The sequence below is a fragment of the Astatotilapia calliptera genome, chromosome 8, assembly GCF_964374335.1.
Source record: "Astatotilapia calliptera chromosome 8, fAstCal68.1, whole genome shotgun sequence".
Taxonomy (NCBI): domain Eukaryota; kingdom Metazoa; phylum Chordata; class Actinopteri; order Cichliformes; family Cichlidae; genus Astatotilapia; species Astatotilapia calliptera.
The window spans coordinates 8,906,262-8,926,262 of record NC_137429.1 but is presented as its reverse complement, the minus strand read 5'-3'; the positions used below and the strand labels follow the sequence as shown (position 1 = coordinate 8,926,262).

Below are 20,001 nucleotides of genomic sequence, written 5' to 3'. Positions count from 1 at the left end.
GGTGATAAATGGTTAATTAAGAGAGCTTGTAGACTCCATCAGAGGGGGAATGTGTAAAGGCCTGACTGGGATTGGCTCTGTCAGAGGTCTCGCACTTTTTCCATGTTAAATTCAGAATTACATTATATTACTCTCACATAATATGACTGTCCCAAATTTAAGATTTTATATTATAAAATCTTAAATTTGGGACAGTCATATGTCAAAGACCCCAAAGTACCTTATTATTCTAACAAAGCACTTCACTGTCAGACTGCAGGGTAAAAGCAGAATGGGAGGCAGAGCCTTCAGCTATGAGGCTTTTCTACTATGGCACAAACTCCCAGGTTGGATTTGGGAAAGACTTTTAGTTCTGTGGGTTCAGCCCACTGCAGGACTTCTTTTCTTTCATGTAGCTGCAGAAGAACATTGTTTATTAAAGCAGCACTGATACTGCTGAGACATGCAGTGAGTTCTGGCATTCACATGACTCACATAAATGTGTCACAGAAGTTTTTCCTCACATGCTCCGGGTGCAGCTGAAGTCATGAATAACTTTCTCCATAAAGTTTGAGCATCTTCCACACGATGAACGATCACTGGATTAAATAAACACCACTGTGAGGAGATGTGCTTCAATTGTGTGTAGTTTTATTCCAGCTTACAGAGGTCAGAGTTGACACGGTGAAGGGATCCAGCTGTCAAACATCTCAGATAAATCACAGAGACAGATCACACATTTACCTCTTTTCTGGCAGAAGAGGGCAGCAGCCTCCACTGAACAACCTCACTAGACTTTACTCATGCATAGAGGAACCTTTTCTCTTTTTTTAAGGTTTCACAGTTAAGCCATTAATGCCTTCAGTGTTGCTTCTCTCCTACCACTTTGTAAAAAGGCACAGACTGTAAGAAGGTTTGGGAGACCCCATTTTCCAACATTGAGACAGAAACAATGGAAGCAGCTACAGGAGAGCCACACTCCGACAAAAAAGCGAACAGATTTATTCTGACGTGCTGTTCCTGAGAGTAGATCATTTGGTTTCTCAGCAGGAATCCAGACTGTTGTGATTAGAGTAAGAATTAAGTGACAGCATTGATCAAAAGTCCCACAGCAAACATCCAAAGACAAGCACCAGTTTGAAAATGTAATGAAAAAAAAAAAGGAACAAAGAAGCATTTCATTGTGATTAATAATCACAGACTTAGGTCACGATATCGAAACACATGAATTGAGTCTTGTGCGTCGAATAGAAAACTCTCAGAGGCCTTTGTTGAAGTAGACGTGTCGTATGCTGTCCCCATATTGAGACCTGATGGAGTCTCTCAGCTCAGGCTCCAGCTTCGAAACAGCCATAGAGCTGCAGGAGGAGGAAGAGAGGACAGAAAGGAAAAGAGGAGCACAGTCAAAGGTTTGTTTGCATATCAAGGCAAAACAAAGTGTTGTAGTCAATGCTAATGAAAGTGTAGAGGACAACACACATTTTTGTCAGTAAAAAAAAAAAAAAAATCTACTCGGGTAATTAGGAAAGCAAATTATTATTTGACATGTACTTAATATTCATTGTTATAACGTTGTTATTACAGCTCTTCAAGGCCTCAGTAAAGAGTTATAAATGAGTTTTACAATACAGGATGCAAAATACATTTTAAAATGAGCAACATATTAAAGTAAAAAAGTTGCACTATTCTACTGTAAGTTTATAAAATCTCAGCAGGTTTTATTAAAGATAACTAGACATGTGCCGGTCTTTAGCACCGTGTGTGAACACTTTACTTCCTGAACCTTAAGGACGAAAGAACAGGCGATTTTAGGTTTATTCTCTCGCTGAATCGTTCGAGTTCTGGCTTAATCTCAACATAAAGAAAAGTGAGTCTTATGCCCCCCAAATTTTTAAAATAAGAACTGCATTTTACTTTTTTTCTCTTTAGTGTAAACTTACATTAAACATGGACAACATTTCATATAGACAGCAGTGTGCATGCTTTTACTCGTGCAAAAGCTTAAAAAGAGAGTGAACGTAAAGGTGGAAGCCAGTTTATGAGCTAAGGCCCAGTTTAACATGACTGTGAACCGTGCACAGCTGCTCCAGTAGAAAATATAGAATTGGTCAAGTAGAGAATAGATACTCTTTAAAGTTGAAATACTTCCAATGGGGGGAAAAACATGCTCTCCAAACTTAAAATCCATGAGAAAGTTTTGTGTTTTTACCCTAAACACCAGCTAAACCATAAGTCACAGTGAACATCTGGAAAGCAGTTGTTAAGCGTCTTCATTCCACGCTCGCTGGTGCTGCGTTTTAATTCCACTCACCTCACTGACATTTCATTTTTTAGCTTTGCCTTCAGAGAACAATGAGTTATGGACTACTGATCTGATTGTAGACCATTAGAAGCACCTGTTAACCGCACACTCATCAATAATATTTTTCTTTTATAAGCATTTTATATTTTTATGAAACAAGAGCAGCGGAGAGAGATGAGAATTAAACAAAGGGAACGGCATGTGGTACGCATCCTCACCATTTTACTATCGGGTCACTCCCAAACCTAAAATTTAAGGCGGTAAGTCCAGACCTGGGCTGCACAATCAGACTAAACCAACATTTAAATCAATGATCATAAGTTCCCAAGCGGGCTTACATTATAATTTATATTTATAATTTGCTGGTAAGATGGAAATAAACTTGTAAAAATATGATTTGCCACATTTTATATGAGTCTTTCAAAACAAACTAACATACAGATAAGCTGCATCCTTATTTGAAAATCTAACTTCAGTTGAAATTGTTTCCCAAAAGTTAATTTTCTCTGTGAGTTTTAAACTGGATCTGAAGACTGAGATGATGAAATATGTCTGAGCGAGCTTGAGTGAACAACACGTTTGAAAGCTGATTAGAGGCCAAGACACTGCAGCAGGATTTATTGTAACTCCAGGAATTCCAGCATCGCAAATTAATCCACCAGCTGCACTAACACGGACATCTTTTATCGGACCAAAGCCACAAGACTTGAAAACCTGAGCTTTCTGCTTTGGATTTTTAAAATCTAGTCGATTAGTGTGGACTAGTTTCTGTAGCAGAAGCTGATTGTGTGAAACAGCTACAACTTAACTTAGACACAGGTCTTGATAACCTGCTTCCTCCTATAGAGAAGGTTCTACAAAAACTCTTATATTTATTATTTATTCCTAAGTTTTGTCACACAGCACACTGTTTTACTTTGATTTTTGTCAATTCAAACATATGTGAGAGAGAGCATACCATCTGAAGCTGAAGACAACGTGTCTTAAAGTGTTTTAAGGGCTATTCTGAGGCAACTCTAATGAACTCTTTTGATTACAAATACTATATTTCTACAGTACGGAAACCAACTCCACTCCTCCCTTCATCTAGAACTTCTCTGAACACTTTTCAGATGAGTTGAAGATCAAAAATTTGAGTTGAGCTTCAAAAACAGAACCAACCAATGAGCAACTGTGCTGTAATCCTCCATCTTTTATATACAGTCAATGTTTATTTAAACAAAGGACTTTCTTTTTCCCTATTAATGTAATTGTGTGCAGTCCTATGAAAACTAAATACACCCTTACTGTTTCCACAGAAATTAAGAGAGTACGTAACAGCCAGGAGCTGCTAATCGTCAGCAGGTGTGGGAACCTCTATAAAAACAGAGGTTTTGGCAGTTTGCTGTTCTGGAACATTTGCCACAGTCCCAGCAAATTCATCCCAAAGTCAGTTTGTGCTCAAACAATCTGCAAAAACCCAAAAGCTACATCACTGACTCTGCAGGCCTCAGTACAAAGAAAAAGACTGAACATGAAGGGCTTGTTTCTAAAGGTTGCCAGGAGAAAGCCCTTTCTCTCCAAAAGGAACGTGACAGCACAGCTTACTGTGAGCACGGCGGTGGAAGGTTGATGATGTGGGTTTATTTTGGAGCCACATGATCTCTACATCTTGTAGTCATTAAGTTAACCGTGAATTCCTGAAGTATCCTCAAGTCAAATGTGAGGTCTGAGGCTAAAGCTTGGCTGAAACTCTGTCACGTCACAGGACAACGATCTTAAGCGCAACAGGCGGATAAAGAAAACAATTGAGGTGTTGCAATGGCCCAAAGTCCAGACCTCAACCTCATTTAAGAGAATAAATGAATGCTCGCAAACTTCAACAAACTGTAAAGAAGAGTGGGTCACAATTCCTCCACAATGACCACCAAAGCACAGAGAAAATGTACATAAATACACATGTCAAGAAACCAGGCTGACTAAAGCTAATTATTTCTTGATGCTCCTTAAAGTCCACAAACTTGTGTGAAAGTAAAGAAACAGTTTCATTACCATCTCTGAGGGAACAGGGAGCAGGCAGCCGGCACCATGAAGATCAAACTTTGGGAAAAAAGGACAAAAGTTACCACTGAAATACTCCAGAGGACATTATAGTACACCTGACCCTGTAAACTCTCTGTACTTACAACCCTCCCACCAGCATCACTTGAATTGGTCCATGGAGAAATGTGATTCTCTGTAAAAAGCGAGAAAAGCACAATGAGGACAAATGCACACATTTAGCAGGAGAACGGTAATGAAGACGAACATCATACCTGCATGAACTTGTATTTTTCCAGCCTTTGCATGATGATGGGGAGAACAACTGACAAAAGGAGAAGAACAAGAACATTAAGTGAAGAAGAGAGAGAGGATTTACCACATCTTCATGACATAACTTTCTCCTAAACACTTCTTTGCGTACTCATTCCTGGTGCGGCCATGGTAACCCGAGAAATGACCACCTGAGCGATGCCTTTTACTGCTGCTTTCTGCAAACAGAAAAAATGGAGACAATTTAAGAAAAAATAAACACATTACAAAGTGCCTTGAAGTGCCTTAAAGTGTGTCCGGACCGTAGAGTGGCCCAGTTTGTTGCCATTTTCATCTGTGACGGCGATGCCATTCAGAATTTCCCTAAAAAACAGAGAAAATGAAGATGAAAAGACTAAAAACAAAGAAAAAGGAAACTGAACATGAATAAGTGTTTCTCTTAGAGATAAGAGGGGAATGTGTTTATTGTGTTGTTTTACTCATTTATTTTGGATTTATTTTATAGCTTTATTGTTTTGTCTTGCTCTGTACTTTAACAATATACAGTATCAAGTACTGCACAGTTCACAGTAAACACTCTTTTATTGGGTCGCTATTCTGACTTCACTTCATCTTAAACCTTCAATACTGAAAAAACAAAATAAAAAGAAGTGTAATAATCTGTAACGAGAGAGGATCTGTACTAAAGGCCCCAGACCCTTCCCTGTGTCTCATTCACCTTCAGTCTCTCCCCACTTTCTTAATAAATGCCCCAAAGCACCAAAATTAAGCTTTAAAAGGATGAAAAGTGCTCTCTCCAAATCACGAATGTCACAAGCATCAAACTGGAGAACAAAATTGTGAAAATGAGCCAGCTCCTGTTTTTCTACCCGTGGAATGCAACGATCTCTGCTGAGATTTCCAGAAAAAAAACTAAACAAAAAACATTAAGAGTGTGTAGAGTAACATTAAAAGTATAGATTTCTTGTTTTTGCAAACACAGAAACTTATAAGCAGCTCAGAGATTACACAGATGCACACAGAAATCAAGGTAAGCTAGTTAAAGATGTTAACTTTATGATATTTCAGCAAAATGCTAATATCTTGAACTACGACTGCTGCGTCTGTTGTGCCAACTCTACACAAACACATACAGAAGTCCTAACCATCCCAGTTTAGCAAGTAAATATGCCAACTTTAAATAATTTGTGCAACTGGTTTGGCAGGTAGTTAATTATTGCATAATGGCCATTCAAAGTAAAAGTTAAAAATAAGCTTTAAGGCGACGTGATGTTCCGAGAAACAAACACATTTACTGAAGTTAAAGCTGGAATTTTCTTTGCGTTTACGAGCCTTAATTAATCCTAAAAACTCAAAATCTCTGAAATTTAAACCACAAATTTAAGGAGAAAAAGCCAAATCTGCTTTGAATTTAATTTAACAAATGATATGACTTCACTTTGTGAGGGTGGATCATCAAACTGCAGGCAGATGGTAAACAATGACAGCACACATTAGTAAGAAGGTGCGACAGTAAATGACACCATCGGTACGCTGGAAAATCTTTCTTCTGATAATCTGGTGATTCAAAGTTAAAATAACAAGTATTTCCTTATTGCTTTAATTCCGGCACAAATAATTATTTAATTACACAATGGCTATAACATCTGCTAGTTGTTACTTTAAACCCTATTTTTCTTCTACTTTTTTTTTTTAAATCTGTGTCATTAGTGCCAAGGCTTTCTACTAAATCTGTTCTTTCCTTCTTATTTTAACTTCAATGGCCCAAATATGCCGTGATATAAAACAAAAGGGTGGAGACAGCTAAATTTCTGACTTCCCAGGGACCCTTGGTAGATAAAAAAGGTCTACCAAACTGAATAAATATAGTCGTGCTGCAAGCATGGACATGTGAACCAAATTTAATGAGATTCAGTGAAATAGTTGTTGAGATCACTGAGATAATTAGGATTCTGGTTGAGTATTGGTGCACTTAACCTTCCATCAAGAAGATGTTGAAATATAAAGTAGAAGTTTGTTTGAAAACGATGCTGGTGGAGCTAAAGGAAAACACGCAAAGACCGAAGGCTTCATCATCTGGAAACCATGAACATCTGTGCAAAATTTCACGGCAAATCATCAAATAGCTGTTGAAATATTTCAGCATGTACCAACTGACCTACATTACCATCCCCTGAGCCATAGCTAAAAGAGATTTACACATCACGCCACTATTTTAAGATCAGTAATTCTCCAGAACACCTTCTCTCAGGATCTAACACAGCAAACACTGCTCTGTGGTTGAGTATCCTCAGGAAGCCTGCCCTTACAGAGTCGCTGTGTTTCAGGAGACATGGCCAAAAAAAACCCTTCAGTTCAAAGAAAAACGCAGGAGGACTCACTGCTGCCTCATCATGGGAATGTTAACACAGTTGGCAGCTGCCACAGCTACAAAAGGGACCCAGCGAGCCACGAGAGGAGGAGCTTTCTGTGGGAAAAAGCAGAGAAAAGTCATCATGAATATCACTGTAATACCTGTAAAGATCTGTGCAGCTGTGACTGGGTTAAAGGGACATTTTCAGCTTTTGTTCCTGTTGGTTTTTGTTCACCAACAGCAACAGGATATATATGACAGAAACCAAGAAAAAGCATAACAGGTCTGACCCAAACTATTATTTATAAGTTGGTTTGGCCACGATTTTAAACATAGGGCATAAAAGTGATCGCATCCAGATAAGTTTGACGACAAAACACTTCTTAAAAACAGTCAGCACTGTATGAGTTCCTGCGTGCAGCATTTGTACCTTTGTGTAGAGGTTCAGTCCGACCGCTGTTGCTAAAGCTGTGCTGGTCGCTGTAACGTAGGCTACTCCAATCTGTCTGAGAGACACAACAAAGGCATCGAACAGCAGCTGCTATTAGAAAACTGTTTTTTTTTTTTTAATGTTTACATAAATAGGCATATAAAATAGCCAGCATTCAGTATGTGGAGCTCTCACACGTTTTGTTTTGCATCCAGATAAAATTAAGGTGTGTTTAAATGCACCCATGTTTATATTTATCCAAATACTGCAAGTGTGCATTTGGTTAAGCTTCCACTACATGCCATTTTTATGATACACTGTGAAAGGGGTCATTTCCTGCTTTGTGCTACAGGTTGGAAAGGATAACTCTAGAAAATATCTCCCATAATTGTCCAAAGTTTATGTGTGAAAACTGCTTTACAGGTGCATGGCATGATATCCACCAGCACACACCATGCACCTGATGGCTGGATATGAAGAAAGCTACCTGTAAATCAATCCAAGAAGACAGGATCAAATCAGTTTGTTGTGCAGACCACTTTGGAAGGAAGTTTGAAACAATTATTACCGATAAGGTAAAAGTATCTGACGAGAAGTCTTTCCCCGTGGTAACCTAGTTACCATGGGGGAATGGAAAGTGGCAGTGAAACTTGCTACTGCTCTTTTTACCTCTACTGATGCCCTCAAAAATTTCTAGTTGCCTGCTGATGCTGTGAGAGTTCACTGCATTCTTATCTGGAGGATGTGAAATGACAAACTTAAAGTCTTAAGAGCGCTTACTTGGGAGTGATGGGGGAGGCAGCGTTGCGGTTGGTGTAGTTGACTAAAGCGTTGAAGGACTGATTTACCCACTGCCAGAACACCACAGCAGGAACTGTCCTAGAAACAGACATGAATTATGAAACCTGTAGAACTTCCTCTGCAAGAAAGTAGGATGTGGTAAAATGCAGCTCTGCCTGTTCGCTCTTCTCTACCTGTAGAACTGCAGCATGAAGCCGGTGATGGCCATGCCTCCGGGTACCTGGAATGACATGCGGCCGATGAGGTTCATGCGGTCTCCTGTGTCTGGGTGAAAAGCTGAGTCGTAGAGCTTCTTAGCGTAGTAGAGCTGCTCTGCTGTGGTGCCGGGAGGGATGGATCCCGCTCTGCAAAGCAGCAAAAAAACACACTCAATGACGCTGGCGGAGCCTTTCGTAACTACAACACAGATTTATAATAAAATCTGCAGAAGCACGGTTACATCACAGAGAACAGGGTATGAAGCAAAACGTTGAAGGTAAAATGGGAATTTCTACGATTTTGCCACAGACGTGACAGGTGGTTTCCTTCTTTACTTAAACTACTCTTCTGCCGTTAGTTTTGTGTTCTGCATGTGAATTGCAATTATTTGATTGCAGAATGCTCTTTTTTTTCAGGGTGAGTATTAGGACTGTCCTACTGTGGCTGTCTGCGGAGGGGGAAACCAGAGCTCCTAAAACGAAACCCACTGGGAGAACATGCAAACTGCAAACAATCTTTCCATTTCCAGGTTTGAACCCAGGATAGAGCAAGCCAATGAGCCACTGTGCCCTGAATGTCTTTTATCAAAGGAAACTTGAGGATGGTCACATGACACGAGACATTTTAGAGCTTGTGCATTCATTATCTCACCTGCAGCTTTCTACTAAAGCTTTGGCCTCATCTAATCGCGAGTCAGGCAGGAGCGCTGTTCGGCAGTCGGTGATGTTGAAGAAATGTTTTAGTCTCCCCATGAACGTAGACTGATCCCATCGTGGTGCGTCAATGTCAAACGAGCTCAGAGCCATTGCGTCTGTTAAAATCCAGGTGCAGATTAATGCATCAAAAAGCCTCGCAGCTTGTGTTAGTGCGGGACGTCACTCAGCAGCTGCAGTCAGATCCTGAGGAAAAGAGGAAGAAAGACATTATTACAGGACAATCAAAGAGTTGGTGAATAGTTAATGCATGCTCTTGTCCTCCTTTGAGCTGATGTAACATTAACAGATTTTTGTTTTTTTAGCTCAGCGGCTCAGAGACACTAGTTTTCTTTACCTTTGAACCCAACGTCCCACATGCAAAGGTGTATGTTTATAAAGCTGAGACACAACACAAAACTTATTTGGATAATTAACATCCAAACAGTCTCTTCGGTTTCCCTAATCTAAGAATTTCATAACACTCCCTTGGGTTTGAAAATACATGTATCCATGACAAATCTGAAAAGCTGTGAGCTTTACTTTAGTTTCTAGTACCAGTCCAACGCTTCATTCCATTGTGGTTCTGGATGTAAGGAGTCCATGCGAACACGTAATCACCCTTTTAGCCTTTCTGCTTCCATAATGAAGGATTGACTGGACTCATGGGGTCACTTAATTAAATTTGCGAGAGCTTTGACAGTGATGTCAGTGTCTAGAGCACCAAACCTACAACAGCAGAGTGAACCCAGACAGCTGTTTGTTATATCAGCGTACATGCTGAATTTGATGCTCATGACGGTGATGTTTAAGAGAAGAAAACTGAGCAAATGTGCAAGATACAAAAACAGCTATTTTAATATTATTGATTGATTCATTGATAAGTTTTACAAGCCATCATTTCTTACAACAAATGAAGCAGATCACACATCCGGAGTTAATTCAAAGCCTTGAGTTTGTATTTGATAGCTTTTAACTGTAATTTTAAATATAAGGTCCAAAGGAATGCAAGTGCAAGTGAGAGAGACTTTCATTAGACTAAAAGAAATAAATAAATAAACCCATCCGAGAGACAGCAAAAACTTCAGGAGTGGCCAAATCAAGAATCTGGTATATTTATAAGAAGGAATGAGACGGCCAGCTCAGCAACACCAAAAGGCAAGTCAAAGTCTACCTAGATCACCTTGAAGGTGCAAGCTACTGGTTACACTGGTCTAGAAGTCCAGAATAGACTGTGCCAGAAAGCATCTAAAAGAGCCTGCATAGTTATGAAAAAAAAATTAAAAAACTGAAAATACTAATCAAGGTAGACGAGAATGATGGGAAGAGAAAAGTATGAAGAAGAAGAGAAACGGCTCATGATCTGAAGTGTAAATGGTGGAAGCGATGTTATGGCATGGACATGTATGGCTACCAGTGCAACCGGGTCACTGGTGTTTATTGATGACGTGACTGCTGATAAAAGTAGCAGGATGAACTCTGAAGCATGCATTACTCTCTGCTCAGATTCAGCCAAACTATTGGAACGGGCTTGCAAATAGATAATCACCCAAAGAACTGCAACAACATTCCTTTGCCTTGAGTTTCTCAAAGCAAAGAAATGAGATATCCTTTAACAGCTTTACCAGAGCAGCCTTTTCATTTATTAAACCAGAAAGGTACAAAGACCCAGAAAAGATCCTTGACTTCAAGCTGAAAGTCTGCACTTCAGTCACAGCTAAACTACTAAAATTGTATCTTTATCCAACAAATTACTGACCTGACAGTATAAAATGCTTTAAGTGCAAAGAATAAAACCTGTGATATAAATGTGGTTTGTATTGTACAAAGGGATTTCAGAGCTCAGCAACTTGCCTTCCTCATAAAATTATGGTGGTTATAGCCACAAAAGTAACATATTTAAATACTTTGCTCCACATCTCCTAGAGGAAACGGTGCCCATGTTGGCATTAAACACTGGTAAACATACTAACTTTCGTCTGTTCAGCATCATTCCTCCAACCCCTGCTGCGAAATCGTTGCTCTGACTATCCTGTAGCTTTGTAGCTCAGGCTCTCTAAAGTTAGGCTGTTGGAAACATCTGCTCTTGGGTTTAAACCAAACACAAACTGCCTAAAAACCCTCAAAGCCCAAACGTCTACTAGAAATCATCAACCACCTCCTGTTAATGGGTCCTCGGGTAGTGATTTTGAGTTTTTTGCAACTGCACCATTGTGCTTGCTTTGAAGCAACCGGGGGATCCAAAACGTGCTGACTACAGCTCAGCCTATCCAAATGTCCCACAGTTCATCTCCATTAGGCACTTACTGTAAGTTTTAGGTAAGTTTTGAAACAGGTGAAATGTAAGGGCGAGGAGAAGAGGATATCAGCGGTCTCTGAAGGTTCAGCCTGGTTGGAACTGGATTATTTCTGAAGCTGTTTGTTTACAAAATAGGTCAAAGGTCTGTGGAACATGGTCGAGAATAAGTCAACGTAGATCCTATTACCAGGACATATAAATAATAATATTAAAGAACATATGTAGGACTGCATCTGAAAAAAATTATTACACCTTCATAACTCTTTATTTTGTTTGATTAAAGATTCAGTTTACAGTTAATTTAAAACAGAGAGAACAACAAATCTTCACATTTAAAAGCTAAATCTAGAAAAGACTGAACTTTTTTTCATGACAAATTATTAAACACTTAAAAAAAAGTGATGAGGACAAAAAGCCTTAGCTGCAGAGCACGTATCCCGAAACTCTTGATGTAGTGCTTTAACTACATTTTTAAACAACTTATCAAGCCTTTATCAAATATTTCCACCTGGACCAAACCAAATAATGAAACTGTCACCTGTAGTGAAGGTCAGCAGGGTGCTAATCAATTTGGCCACGGTCACGAAGAACATGATTGATTTGTTCATTGATAAATCAATAGGGAGGCTGACTGATTATATTGTGAATAATAATAATAATGGATTGCATTTATATAGTGCTTTTCAGGGCCCTTAAAGCGCTGTACAATTCCACTATTCATTCACTCTCACATTCACACACTGGTGGAGGCAAGCTACAGTTGTAGCCACAGACTGACAGAGGCGAGGCTGCCATATCGCGCCATCGGCCCCTCTGGCCATCACCAGTAGGCGGTAGGTAAAGTGTCTTGCCCAAGGACACAACGACCGAGACTGTCCGAGCCGGGGCTCGAACCGGCAACCTTCCAACCTGCCAACTCTTTGAGCCACGAATAAGACACAACATTGCAAGAAGACCTAAATGTTTGCTGCAGGGCAACAGCACAGCACAGATCCCATAAATTATTGATAAGAGGAGCAGTTACTTGGGTAAAACTGCAAGTATTGCACTTTAGTAATGCTCAATTACAAGTTCAACTCCCATAGATAAATCACTAAAAGTACTAAACCAAGCTAAATAATCCCTGACAGATATGATTATGTAATAAAATGATAATAAGCAATGTTTTGCTGTAAAGCAACATTTCACTGCTGTAGCTGGCTAAGACGAGGCTTGGTTAAAGTGGACCAACTATTGAAACAAATGAAATATTCACATATAAGGGGCTGGAACTGTGTGGGGTTTTTTGTTGTTGTTGTTTTGTTTGTATATTTTGAATGAAAAATCAGTGATTATTAGTGAAGTAGTAGAGTCAACTGATCGATCAACCAATGATTACTATTTCTTCATCCATATGGTGGAGTAAACGAAATAAGAGATGTAACGTGCAGAGTACTGCAGTACAGGTAGTTACTACTGCTGACTAGCAGAAGGTTGCCAAACTGGATCTGTAGGCCAGAGCCCTAGTAACATCTGGATAAGTAGTAGCACGTGGCTGCTAATGGTTGAAATGTTAAATTACTTACATGCAGTTTGCGGAGAAGAGAAATGTGTGGAGACCTGTGTGAAGACAACCGACCAGAGTGCTGTGAAAAGAGTGAAAACATGTCAGTTGGGGCTCACTGACTGATGCAACTCAGTCCTCGCGTTACCAGCTGGGTCTGACGGGGGGGACCCCCAGCAAAGCACGAGCCAAAACACCGACACACCGGCTGCTAACACCGCCCTTTGAAACCGAAAATATACCTGTGTATACACCTCCAACGGACCAGCAGAGCACGAACCTGCCAGGTGGTCAGCTCAACTCCCGTGCAGGCACAGTAAAAGAAAAAAAATGCGCACGTGGCAGGTTGTCCTCCAATCAAAGGCTGGAGCAGATGGGGCAGATCCTTGCGTTTAAACCGGTGGAAACCGAACCTGATATTTGGCTGAAGACTAAAATTAAATCAGAAACTGGGGGGCGGGGGCGGTTCCAGATGTTGAATCAACCCCCTCCAGTTTACAGCTACTGTTAGTAGCTAGCTAATTACTTCGGTGACATTATATCCGGTTTGTTATGGTAAAAAGTAGTAAAAATGTATGTCCGTTGACTTATTTTAACATTATGGACAAGAAGAGTGCACAAAATGAGATTTCAAAGTGTACTGTCTAAAGACAATTAAACGTTTAGCAGGTAGCTAACTAAACTCGTCCACCTTAGTTTTGGGTTTAGCGATGCCTTCATGGTACTTTGTTTAAAACAAAATGTAAATAAGGAACACCCGTTTACACTGGTCTGCTGCGATAATGACCACTTAGTAACGAGCCGCTACAAGAACGAATAACACAGGGAAATAAATGTTAATGAACAGAATCCATACACTTCGATTACAAAAGAAAAGCGTATCCCCTCAAAACAGTATCAGAGTCGGCATTTTGTATTTTACCCATTTAAAAAAAATGTTTCATGAATGCAACACGACGCGGGATCTGTGCGTATCTCTGCGTCTGACGTCACTCCCCTTAGTAACCCTCGGCGGCGTCTCCAGGAGAGAAGGCAACAAGATGGTGAGTTTTAATTTATCGCAAACATTAGCGCATAACCTAACACAAACTTCCTCGAGTGCTCATACTTCTACACCTTATCGTCCATTTTTAGTTATATCAATTGTAATAAATTCCGTCACCACCAGGTTGACAAAGAAAAAAAATCGACTGCCTTGTTGCTTCGTTCAGTTATCAGGGGAGATTAGCTTAGCACGTTAGCTGTGTTTAGCTCCCATTTGCGTGCCGTTATCTAGCCCTGCCTGGGAAACAAATTAGCCGTAAGGATCAAGAAAGTCAAAGCACAAGATCTGACTTGCTGCTCAGAGGATCTGTTACCGTTAGACGAGTGCTTGTACATCATCAAAATCCATAGAGGGTGCTAGAAATGGCCTGTTGGTGGATGGAAAGAAGAGATGTGTTTTTGCAATGGTGGTTAGCTGCAGCAGTGCTCCCCCTGTCCCCCCGGAACAGTAACACCACGCTGCTGTTTTTAACTGCTTGTTGTAGGGATTGCTGTCCATCCTGCGCAAGCTAAAGAGCACACCAGACCAGGAGGTGAGGATACTGCTGCTGGGTCTGGACAACGGTGGGAAGACCACACTCCTTAAACAGTTGGCATCTGAGGACATCAGTCACATCACGCCCACGCAGGTAAGATACAAAGGATGTTTGTATACAAAGCGTAGTCGTGGAACTTTCATGCGTTTCACCTCCTCTTACCGTACTTATTTTATCTTCTTCCTGCAGGGATTCAACATTAAGAGCGTGCAGTCTCAGGGGTTTAAACTAAATGTCTGGGACATTGGAGGCCAGAGGAAGATCAGGCCGTACTGGAGGAACTACTTTGAAAACACAGATGTTCTGGTGAGGAGATGATGCACCAAATGAAGCAATATGACCTTAATTTCAGTAACATGCAACTCTTTCACACACTAACAAAGAAAACTTTTTGTTTCAGATTTATGTCATTGACAGCGCTGACAGAAAGAGGTTTGAGGAAACGGGTCAGGTATGTAACTGTGTATAAGGGTTTGGGCTCCTCACCAAAGAAGTTTCAGTTTCCTACCAAATGAACGGTGATAAAAAAAAAAAGAATTGGACTATATGTAGTTATAAGTGAATTATAAGTAATTAGGGTTATTCCATTTCAGATCTTTGTAGGTCTTCTGCTCAACCTTGTACCATTCTTCGTAACAGAAATGAAAAATAAAACCAAGTTTTGGAGTTTCCAGATGGTTCTCTAATTATGACTGAAAAAAATAGTTAAATATATGCATATTTAAAAATTTTGAACCGTTTTGAGAAGTACTGCCCTGGAGGAGTCTTATAATTCAACTTTAATTTTTAATGTACTAAGAAGTGTTAAAAATGTCAAAAAGGATTCTACATGCTTTATTTTACAGTATTGTGAAACTCAACTCTATACCAGTAAATGTCACTAGTTGTCTTTCACATGTTTTTACTGGTGTGTGTTCAAATATGGGACTTTACACAACTGTTTGAATTTTGTTTTTAATATTTTAATTACCCAGTGCTCAGACATTTTTTTAATGTATCTGTCCCAGATTATACATACTGGTTCATTTTATGGCAAGAAAGCCAATTATTTTATTTATTTTTTATTAAACAGCTGATTATTTCCCCCAAATCATTTGTAAATGATACCAATCCTATCCTAAAACTTTTAAATTAATAAGCAAGAAATACATTTTATTTATAGTTTTTTAATAATTACAGAAGCTGAGGATATAGTGTTTAAGGTGTTAGGCTATATAATATATATTTTATGTTAGAAATAGAGAAAACATGGATAATTCCATGTTTTGCTTCTGACTTTAAATGTGGCTAATGCGTTCACCTTACACATGAAAAATACCTGGTTTGATTCCGGGAGGAGACCCAAACCAGCCTCAGGATGTACAAGCTAGTGCAAGCCCCAAGCCCGGATAAATTGAAAGGTTGTGTCAGGAAGGCCATAAAACATAAAATCATAAAATCTGACCCAAATCAAATATCCAATATATCCCTGTGGCAAACTCCTGGGAAATAAAGTAGCAGCTTAAAGGTCTTCTTCTTCTTAAGGATCTGAACCCTAGAGCTGTTTTACATTACAGTACAGTTGAAGTCCCTTCTGGTTGTGTAAGTGTGTGTCTGTCATGTTGTGTAGCTGACAGATGTGTGTGTCTGTGTGTGCGCTGCAGGAGCTGGCTGAGCTGCTGGATGAGGAGAAGCTGAGCGGTGTTCCTGTGCTGATCTTTGCAAACAAACAGGACCTCCTGACCGCCGCCCCAGCCTCCGAGATCGCAGAGGGTCTCAATCTGCACACCATCCGGGATCGCATGTGGCAGATCCAGTCCTGCTCCGCCCTCACTGGCGAGGGGATTCAGGTGAGCAGATGAACTGTGCTTCACCTTTGTTGCATTTAAAAATTATACATATATCTATATTTTCCTTCTCACCCCACTGCTTCCCCTAAATTTAATACAGGAGGGCATGAACTGGGTCTGCAAGAGCGTCAACTCTAAGAAAAAATAGCTTTGCTTGTAGTCTTCTACTAATCAGGAGGACCAGCAGCAGCAACAGCAGCAGCACACACGCATACACTGACACACATTGCACCCTCCTGAGCCTTAGTACAAGGGATATACCTGTGAATGTACACACACTACTAATCCAACATGGACTTGGAGTTTTTAACCCCTCTGCATTCCCGCATCGCTGATGTTTACTAATCTCAGCACATCTTTCTGTGCTGGCCTCTACAACGAGGAGGGGCGTTTGCCTTCAAAAGGGAACCCAAACCAGCATATCGACCCCTTCCACCCCTCCGCCGTCCACCCACGTCACCATCTCTGTCCAACCGCAGCCACCCATGCGCAGCCTGTCACAGCCTCAAACATTCCCATTAAACTGCTGTCTTTCACTGGAATTCCAACATGTTCTTTAAGCTCTTTCACACGCTGTCCTGGAAACCACCCCCCTCCCTCCATCTCACCCCTATGTCGTGACAGTTTTTGTTGTTTTTGGTTCTTCTTCATTCCACAAAAGGCTGTAACGCGCTTTTCCTGCTATGGCTCTGTTCAAAGTGACGTATATTTTTGTAATTGTCTTATTTATGGTGAAGTAGAGTGTAGAGCGCTTTTGAACAACAGCTCATGCAGCGTGTGTGTGTGTGTGTGCGTGTGTGTGTGTGCGCGTGTGTGTGATTTCAAGGATGTTTGAGAAACAGTCCAACTCCCCCCACTACAGATAAAATAATACTCTACATGTTAATATGTAAAAAGGAGGCTGAAATTAAATGGTTAAGGACATTTTTCGATCAACTGTAAATAGCTCAGCTCTGTGTTCATATGTTACCTTATGCACATGTTATAGAGTATTTGTTACCCTGCTGTAGTCTATAATGTTTGCATATCTAATGTATGCCTGCAGATCTGTAACAGAGGAATAGGTACTGTATGTCCCAGTGCATTTCTATGTGCAGGTAATTCGCTCCTTTTGATATTCTTGAATGTAATCTGTCCAGAGCTGAAGATACTGTATGTGAATAAAAACACGAGAAAAATGTTTCACAAGTCTTACATTTATTTAGTTTCTGGATGCAGTAACATACTTGGATACTGAAGACTTGGTCACATAAGCAGGTGGAGTCGTGTGCTTAATGACAACAACCACCCTCTGTGGAGAGGCCGCTGTGGGAGCTGATGGGTGGGGCGCAGAGCATTGTTTTCACTATCAAAATGTGGATTTGATCTAGCAGTACGATACCCTACTTGTATGGAACTGCAGCACACATTTGTCCCTCTTGTGTGCTGGTATAAGCCTGCGTCACACAAGATTATTATACAGTGAGATAATAGGTGTGGAAAAAGCAAAGATTTTAGTTAACCAAAACAGAAATAACTAGACTTTTGTGGGGGGGAGTGTTCACTGGGACAGTGTGCATGCGTGTGAGTCAACTGCCTTCATTTAGTGTTTGTGTTGAGAGTCATGACAATATAAAATCAAACAAATCTGTAAAAAGGCCTCCAGAACCTTTCAGAATGAGCTGATTGTTTTATATTAAGTAAGTTTAGTACATTTAATGACCCATGCAAAATTTTACCTTTCTTCTGGGATTTCCTTCTGAACTACCAGCCCTTGAATTATATAGGCATTGCTATAAGTGTTCTGCTTTTCAAGTTACCTTATGTCTTCTAGCATATTTGAGCTCTCCTAATTTTTCAAATAAAAAAGATATCCACATGAAATTTCCAGGGCTGAAAGACACATTTACTGAAAAACAGCAACCAAACCAGTTTTACACGTTCCCCATGTGTCACGATCTCATTTTTGTTCTATGGGGAAACTTGAGCATCAGTATCATGGGATATATGACAGCTTCAATAGCAAAACTGCCACTTTAATGTCTAGGATGTAGAGTAATAGAAACAAGCTCTGGCACCCAGGATGTTTTCTCTGTTTTCTGTTAATTCACTGGAAAAGTTCAAAAAGTATATATTGGGTAAACTTGCAGGGGTTATATCACCATGTGTGGTCGATGACGGTTAAAACAAGGTTTAGCATATTATAAAGGTCTGATTTCTATCTATATTTTAATACTGGGATCGTCTTCTAGTCACGATTTGTTTCTAATATAGTCCAATTTTGCATGAATTAAATCCAAAACCTGAAATTCTATTTATTCAGACAATTAAAACCATGTTAATGTTGAATAAGTGAGCTTTAAACATATATTCAGCCATCAATCATCTCTTTAGCTTCTCTAGAATAAAAAATAAATGAATAAATAAATAAATGCTGATGTTTAATAAAATATTCGTTCTAGATTTTCTTGAAATTCCATATTATTAACTAAAAACTCAGAGGTCTCCTGAAGGTATTTTCAAACTCTTTGCATAATATATAACATAAAATCATAAATGTTGCACTTGCATAGGTGTACAAGGTCAAACTGTGAAGGATAATATAACATTAAAAATTTGACACATCCACCAACCTGTTTGAAAATCAGTGAACTTGTCTGTAATTATGATTACAGCTAAAAAAAAATGTATAAAGGTAAATTTAACTTCTTGTTTCTTGAAATGAAATCTTAACCTGTTTAAAATTAGGGGTAAGGTTTAGGTTTATTTTTAACTCCTTTATGTGCACGTTTCACCTAGTGCACACAGCACATACAAGTGGAAATGTTATAACTGATGTACTCAAGAGCTAAGATGCATGTGTAAAGGAACTGATCTGAAAGCTAACACCTTCTAGTTTTAGAAACCATGCTTGTTTAGCATGCAGCTAAAATGCACCCTCACCCACATAGAGCTCTGCCTGTGACCTAATGAATGATAAAGCTACAGTAGTTCAACCTATGACATGGAAAAAACATGTGCTTATGTTTCCAAAATATCTACAGTTGTGGTAAGAAATTTTTATGCACGCATGAATGTCATGGTAATTTTAAGCGTTGAGTGATTTCTTTGAACTGCTCTTTTTACAGAATGGAATGACTGTACGCCATACACCTTTAATGATTCTAAAAGCAGAAATTGGGTTCATAAGTTTGAATCGACTCTCCTCCGCTTATCCAGTTCAGGGTCAACAACCTTCAGGCATAATTCCAGCTGTATATTTGACCGCTCTTCTTTGCAGAGTTGGTGGAATTGGTTGGCTTCCTGGTACACCCCTGGCTTAAGCATAAATTTTCAATAGGGTTGAGGATCAGGGCTTTGCAAAATCCCTACCAGAAGCATACTATTAGCTTGCTTCATCCAATTCCAAACCACTTTTGATATGTGTTTGGGATCATTGTCCTGTTGGAACACAATTGTGTTTGACATTTGAAACATCTAAGCTGCTGATTTGACCTGAAGTTAAAAAAATGTAATCTTCCAAACACTGTGGCCAAATAGCTCAATCTTTGTGTCTGACCATAAAACTTTTGTCCAGAAGCCATTTGGCTTGTCCAAGTAGGCAGCTGAAATTTCACTCACGCATGTCAATTTTGGAACAGGAGCTTTTTTATTGGTCAGCACCCTCTCAGTGCATGGTAGTATATGGTCGTTTCACTGTGGACACTGACACTGGTGTTCCAGT

General features: G+C 39.7%; 2 protein-coding genes across 4 annotated transcripts; one reads left to right on the top strand and one right to left on the bottom strand.

The window, feature by feature from the left end:
• Positions 1 to 613: 613 nt before the first annotated feature.
• Positions 614 to 14,360, bottom strand: sfxn2 (sideroflexin 2). Of its 3 annotated transcripts, none has more exons than XM_026178336.2 (13): positions 14,248 to 14,360; positions 12,912 to 12,971; positions 9,007 to 9,254; positions 8,331 to 8,501; positions 8,137 to 8,235; positions 7,357 to 7,432; positions 6,955 to 7,040; positions 4,876 to 4,936; positions 4,725 to 4,791; positions 4,576 to 4,625; positions 4,447 to 4,496; positions 4,313 to 4,360; positions 614 to 1,337 (listed from the first exon to the last, which is right to left on the bottom strand). In XM_026178336.2, the coding sequence occupies exons 3-13, from the start codon at positions 9,159 to 9,161 to the stop codon at positions 1,238 to 1,240; spliced, it is 963 nt and encodes a 320-aa protein (XP_026034121.1). In that variant the 5' UTR covers positions 9,162 to 9,254; positions 12,912 to 12,971; positions 14,248 to 14,360; the 3' UTR covers positions 614 to 1,237. The 3 variants fall into 3 exon arrangements, with proteins under 3 accessions (XP_026034121.1, XP_026034120.1, XP_026034122.1); XM_026178335.2 differs by lacking the exon at positions 14,248 to 14,360 and adding an exon at positions 13,132 to 13,609; XM_026178337.2 differs by lacking the exon at positions 14,248 to 14,360 and adding an exon at positions 13,170 to 13,605.
• On the top strand, positions 13,774 to 17,481 carry arl3b (ADP ribosylation factor like GTPase 3b). Its single transcript, XM_026178338.2, has 6 exons — positions 13,774 to 13,932; positions 14,419 to 14,562; positions 14,659 to 14,775; positions 14,870 to 14,920; positions 16,113 to 16,298; positions 16,399 to 17,481. The coding sequence occupies exons 1-6, from the start codon at positions 13,825 to 13,827 to the stop codon at positions 16,444 to 16,446; spliced, it is 654 nt and encodes a 217-aa protein (XP_026034123.2). The 5' UTR covers positions 13,774 to 13,824; the 3' UTR covers positions 16,447 to 17,481.
• Positions 17,482 to 20,001: the final 2,520 nt, after the last annotated feature.